Below are 6,698 nucleotides of genomic sequence, written 5' to 3' on the forward strand. Positions count from 1 at the left end.
AAGAGTTCTAGAGACTGGGATAGAACTACCTAAGTTACGATGGGCTGAGAGGAGGAAGAAGAAGGCAAAGATCTGTGTCAGGCTTTTAAAGATGAGTAAATGCTGAAGTTACTAAAAGCAATTAAAAATAAGAGCTGCAGCGGGGCGCGGTGGCTCAAGCCTGTAATCCCAGCACTTTGGGAGGCCGAGGCAGGCGGATCACGAGGTCAAGAGATCGAGACCATCCTGGCCAACATGGTGAAACCCCGTCTCTACTAAAAATACAAAAATTAGCTGGGCATGGTGGCGTGCGCCTGTAGTCCCAGCTACTCGGGAGACTGAGGCAGGAGAATTGCTTGAACCTGGGAGGCAGAGGTTGCAGTGAGCCGAGATTGTGCCACTGCACTCTAGCTTGGTGCCTGGCTACAGAGTGAGACTGTCTCAAAAAAAAATAAAATAAATAAATAAAAATAAGAGCTGCATTTTCAGAAAGAAAATAATGTAATCAGTTTTGGGTTTGTTAACTTTTTAGTTCCTGTGGCGACTAAAAGTTTAGGACTCATAATTCTAGTTAAGAACAATCTATCTAGCCAGCTTTATATAAAATTAAACTGTAGGAACAAATGCAGTATCCTAGGGAAACTATATAAAAGAAGAAAATAACTGAAATAAAGTCCTAAAATTGCTATGAAAACTTTTATGAACATGTTAGAGAGAAAGAGGGAGTAAAAGGAAACTTAGGCTTTGATTTTGACATTATCATCATGGATCTGCCCATCTATCATCTGTTCTAAAACATTATTAGCTGAGGTGTAAACACTATGTCTAGCCTGGAGGGTCTAGAGTTTTCATAATTTTGAGAGACATAGCTTTTTCAGAGGTAATGAATGATTTCAAAAACCAAACAAAACAAACGACTGGCTGGGCTCAGTGGCTCAAGCCTATAATCCTAGCACTTTGGGAGGCTGAGAAGGGAGAACCCCTGGAGGTCAGGAGTTTGAGACCAGCCTCTGTGCAACATAGTGAGACCTCATTCCTGGCAAAAGGAAAGGAAAGGAAAGGAAAAAGGAAAGGAAGAAAGAGAAAGAAAGAGAAATAAAAAAAGAAAGTATTCAAGGCATTCTGGCACATGCCTATAATCCCAGCTACTCAGAAGGCTGAGATGGTAGGATGGCTTTAACTTAGGAGTTTGAGGCTGCAGTGAGCTGTTATCAGGACACTATACTCCAGCCTGAACGACAGAGTGATAATTACAAATATAGGAAATTAAGAATATTTACATAATGGCCTTGAAACTATGAAAGAACAACTGATTTAAAGCACAACTTTAAATGTTGATAATTTGGGCAAATAAAACATAATTTTTAGAAGAAAATTGCCCAAAGCCCTTTCTCCCCTTCCTCCACCGGCATGCAGCATACTCTTGAAATGAGCACTTCATACATATTGCAATCTTGCTAAAATACATTTTTGCATCCGATAGTCTTAGCTGCCTTCCAGACCTGCTTAACAACTTCTAAAGGACACGCACACATATTGCAGGGTCGGGAGGGGGTGTAAGATTAATTATCTCTTTCCACACAATGTCTCTTTTTTCTCTCCAAATTATGGATAATGAGGCCAGAAGTGTAATTACTGAAGGAGTTTGGAAAGGTAATTACTGAACTAATCTCAAAAATGGTGGTGACTGCAGCACAACAAAACTCACTTTATAGCTGTCAGAGCCACTTGGAATGTGATAAACACGTTATGTTTTTAAACCCAGATGCTGTACCAAAGGAAGTTTCATATTAGCAAATTACCACAACAACCTGCTACATCCTGCTCGTTTTGATTTTGTAATGAGAAAGCTGATTAAACTGGTATAACTTTAAGTTGTGACTCTTAAACAAGTTACACGTTTCGAAGGTGGTGAAAAAACAAAGATGGCAGGTTTAAGGAGCCTTTCTGGGATCCTGTTGAATATGGAAGCCTGAGATTTGCAAACAGCTCTACCTTTATCTGTTCCCACTGATCACTGGAGAGTTAAAGTTTAAGGGAATGTCACAGCAATTCTCAAACTAAAGCACTGAGCTTTGAGACTGCCAGCCAAGGCCTCCTGGGAGACTGGATACTTCCAAAGCTTAGGCATAAATGTACATGGGACGTATAAATTAAATTTCAACTCCATGATTCCCATTGCTTCTCTGTTTCCTGCACTTTCTCACCATGAACCGGAAAGCATGCCACATCCTCTTCCAACCCCTTCACCCTCACTGGCAGAGAATAATGTCTCCATTCCTTTGTGCTCATGGTACCTTTCACTCCTAACCCCTAGGCTCTGCCCTCTCTTCTCATCCTTTTGTGATGCGAGTGGCCCCAGCCCGGGCCCCTGACTGCTAGGGTCACAAAGGCAGGCGCAGACTGCAACCGTGCTCAGTGCTCCGGGGGCTTCAGGCTGGCTTGGGTCCTGCTGCTCCAAGCCCAAGGGCCCTGGAGCGCACCCTGATACCTGCATCACTCACCATGGCCAGCCAGTTCTGCCGCCCTGTGTCCCCACGCCTCTCGCCCCAGAAACCCTTGAAGCCACATTTCGGAGACATCCAAGTGGGCATCTGCGTGACGATCCAGCGCAGCAACAAGTGGTTGCACCTCGCTGTGGTCACAGAGATCAACAGAGCAAACTCTTGGGTCACGGTAGAGTGGGTGGAGAAAGCAGTCAAAAAAGGCAAGAAGATTGACCTGGAGACCATACTCCTGTTGAATCCAGCTCTGAACTCCGCTGAGCACCGCCTGCCGCCCGGGCCCTTATCCCCCTTGTCTCCAGCGCCCTCTTCGGCCATCGGGGACCGGATTTCCACCACGAAATGGGTTACGATGATCTCCCAGAAAAACAAAACAGCCTCAGGAGACAGCCTGGACGTGACGGTCCCCAGCAAACCTTGTCTGATGAAGAAGAAAAAGTCTCCCTGCCTCCAGGAAATCGAGAAACTGCAGAAGCAGCGGGAAAAGCGTAGGCGGCTGCAGCAGGAGATCCGAGCTACACGCACCCTCGATATCAACACTGGAAACCCCAACTATGAGATCATGCACATGATCGAAGAGTATCGCAGGCACCTGGACAGCAGCAAGATCTTAGTCCTGGAGCCCCCGCAAGAACATCGCATCTGCGTCTGCGTGAGAAAGCGGCCTCTCAACCAGCGAGAGACCACCATGAAGGACCTGGATATCATCACCATCCCCTCGGACAATGTGGTTATGGTGCATGAGTCCAAGCAAAACGTGGATCTCACCCGCTACCTGGAGAACCAGACCTTCTGGTTTGACCATGCCTTCGATGACACAGCCTCCAACGAGTTGGTGTACCAGTTCACTGCCCAGCCACTGGTGGGGTCCATCTTCCGCAAGGGCATGGCCACCTGCTTTGCCTATGGGCAGACGGGCAGTGGGAAGACGTACACCATGGGTGGAGACTTTCCAGGAAGGGCCCAATATTGTTCTAAGGGCATTTACGCTCTAGTGGCACAGGATGTCTTTCTCCTGCTCAGAAACTCCACTTATGAGGAGCTGGACCTCAAAGTCTATGGGACATTTTTTGAGATTTATGGGGGCAAGGTGTATGATTTGTTGAACTGGAAGAAGAAGTTGCAAGTCCTTGAGGATGGCAATCAGAAAATCCAAGTGGTCGGGCTGCAGGAGCGAGAGGTGTGTTGTGTGGAGGAAGTGCTGAACCTCGTGGAAACAGGGTATAGCTGTCGGACTTCCAGGCAAACGTCTGTCAACCCTCACTCATCCAGGAGCCATGCAGTGTTCCAGATCATCCTGAAGTCAAGAGGGAAATTGCATGGCAAGTTTTCCCTTGTTGATTTAGCTGGGAATGAAAGGGGAGCAGATACCTCCAAAGCCAGCCGGAAAAGGCAGCTGGAAGGGGCGGAGATTAAGAAGAGTCTCTTAGCTCTCAAAGAATGTATTCTGGCTTTGGGTCGGAACAAGCCCCATACCCCATTCAGAGCCAGCAAACTCACACAGGTGCTCCGGGACTCCTTTATAGGCCAGAACTCCTTCACTTGCATGATTGCTACTATCTCTCCAGGTCTGACGTCTTGTGAAAACACCCTCAACACTTTAAGATATGCAAACAGAGTAAAAGAATTAAATGTAGAGGTAAGGCCCTACCATCATTGCCTCTATCCACTTGGAAATGAAGCACCAAGGATGTTAAAAAGACACATCAGAAATTCAGAAATGTCTCTTCAGAGGGATGAATTTATTAAAATACCTTGTATACAGAGTGAAGAGCAGAAAGAGATTGAAGAGGTTGAAACATTACCCACTCTGTTAGGGAAGGATACCACAACTTCAAGGGAGGGATCTAGCCAGTGGTTGGAGAACATCCAGGAGACAGCTGACAGAATCAGCCACGACGTTGATTTTTGCATTGCCCAGTCTTTGTCCATTTTGGAGCAGAAAATTGGCGTTCTGACTGAGATCCAAAAGAAACTGAAATTATTACGAGCTGACCTCCACGTGAAGAGCCAGGTAGAGTGAAGCCAATGGCAAGAGATCGGGTCCTAAATGCTGCGGAGCTGCAGTTTTCACCACTCTTATACAGGAAAATTGTCCAAATTATCTAAATATAAAGATTCTCCTGAAAAGCTGAAAACATCTTAAAATAAATTGATTGGAAACATGCTGTTTCTTCTGTCTCTGTATTTCTGTAGTTTGTTTTCATTCTGCTGAACAGTAGTTATTAGCAGGGAATGATTCCTCCCCAGCCCCTGCCAGGACATTTGGCAATGTCTGGAAACGTTTTTGATTGTCACAGCTGGAGGTGATGAGGATACTAGCATATAGTGGGTCCAGGGCCAGAAATGCTGCTAAACATCCTAAAACGTACAGCAGCAGTCCCCAACCTTTTTGACACCATGGACCGGTTTTGTGGAAGAGAGTTTTTCCATGGGTGAGGTTGGAGATGAAACTGCTCCACTTCAGATCAGGCATTAGTCTCATAAGGAGCGTGCAGCAACCTAGATCCCTCACATGCACAGTTGACAGTAGGGTTTGTGCTCCTGTAAGAATCTAATGCCCCCGCTGATCTGACAAGAGGCAGAGCTCAGGCAGTAATGCTTGCTCACTGGCCACTTACTTCCCGTTATGTAGCCCTGTTCTCAAAACACCACAGACCTACTGGTCTGCAGCCAGGGGTTGGAGGCCCCGGATATACAGGACAGCTTCTCACAGCAATAACTATCCCGTTGCAAACATCAATGGTATTGAGGTTGAGAAACCTTGCTGTAGAAGAAACCAGCTGTGATGAAAGCAGATACACTAAATTTCCAGCTAGGAAACCAAATACTGTGAGTTAAAGGAACTAGATGGGATTAAATCCACTGGGGTACACAATGGAGTAAATCTAATGATACCGCTCATGAATCTTTCTCTTGCATTGCTGTTTAGATTCAACTGGTTTCTAAGATCTAATCATACTGGGAGGCTGGATTTTCCTTGAAACCATGTATGAGAGCCTAGAACTATGAGGGACTTTTTCATTTATTTGAGTTGAAATGGCAAAGTATTGTGCTTCTTGGGAGTGATTAAAGTACGTGTGTGTGTGTGTGTGTACACGTATGTGTGCACGTTTTGCATAAGTAGGGCTTTGTTGACTACAGTGTCTGTAATATTTTTCTTCACATGCACTTTACCATGTATTGTACTTATAAGCTTCACATAAAAAGCCATATTTTATCAAATTGGAGCAGGGAATAAGTCAGCAAAACAGTAGAAGAGCTCCCACCTAAAGTGGAACATTTCCCATAAATACCTCAAAAGTAGTGTCAGAAACATTGATACCTTAGCTGAGTTAGATAATTGGAACATTTTCCTGATTCAAGGATCACAAAGTCCATTCTTTCTTTTTAAGAAATGCTAATCTGATATGTAAATACAAATATAGTAAATATATTTATATACAGCAAACTAATCTAAGTAGCAAACATTACATAAAACAGTATAATGAAAAAAGGGGTCTTTTGGTTTCAGATCTTATCAGTTCCAAATGTTGTTTTTTAAAGAATTGAATGGAAATGATTTGCAAAGAAAGCGCATGCCAGATTAAGGAAATTTAGACAATACACAGTCTCCACATTTTGCTACTCCTATTATTTTCAAATGTTTACCTGAAAGTTACAAAGGCCTCATTAACATTCGGATAACTGGTACATTACTACAGAGTAGAATAATAATGTCCCAGCAAAAGCTATCAGTGTAAAACAATAAGGATCACCATGAACATCTGGTCTTTTGTAATTGATATTTGCGGTCTTTAAAACACAAACAAACTGGCATACACATTTAGTAGTACTTTGATTGGATTGCATTAAATCAGTAAATTAACTTGATAAAGATTAATATCATGACAATTTTGAGTCTTCAATCCATGAATATTTCTCTTGGAAGTTTACTCTATTTAGTTTTTTTTATTAATTTCTCAATCTTTGTAATGGTCCCTGTTGAGGTGTTGTATCTGTTTCATTAAAACCATGATTAGATAGTCAATTAGATAATCAATGTTTTTAAGGCTAATCTAAGTTTTATCACATTTAAATGTAATTTTTTTTCTTTTTTTTTTTTTAATTGTACTTTAGGTTCTGGGGTACATGTGCAGATTATGCAGGATTGTTGCATAGGTACATACATGGCAAGGTGGTTTGCTGCCTTCATCCCTCATCACCTATATCTGG

At 43.3% G+C, this 6,698-nt stretch overlaps 1 protein-coding gene across 1 annotated transcript; it reads left to right on the forward strand.

Annotated features, from left to right (window-relative positions):
* Positions 1–2,378: 2,378 nt before the first annotated feature.
* Positions 2,379–4,650, forward strand: KIF2B (kinesin family member 2B). The gene has a single exon (XM_012463482.2). The coding sequence runs from the start codon at positions 2,485–2,487 to the stop codon at positions 4,504–4,506; it is 2,022 nt and encodes a 673-aa protein (XP_012318905.2). The 5' UTR covers positions 2,379–2,484; the 3' UTR covers positions 4,507–4,650.
* Positions 4,651–6,698: the final 2,048 nt, after the last annotated feature.

This window comes from Aotus nancymaae, unplaced genomic scaffold (genome assembly GCF_030222135.1).
Source record: "Aotus nancymaae isolate 86718 unplaced genomic scaffold, 86718_ANA_hifiasm-v0.15.2.pri h1tg000072l, whole genome shotgun sequence".
NCBI classification, from domain to species: Eukaryota; Metazoa; Chordata; class Mammalia; order Primates; family Aotidae; genus Aotus; species Aotus nancymaae.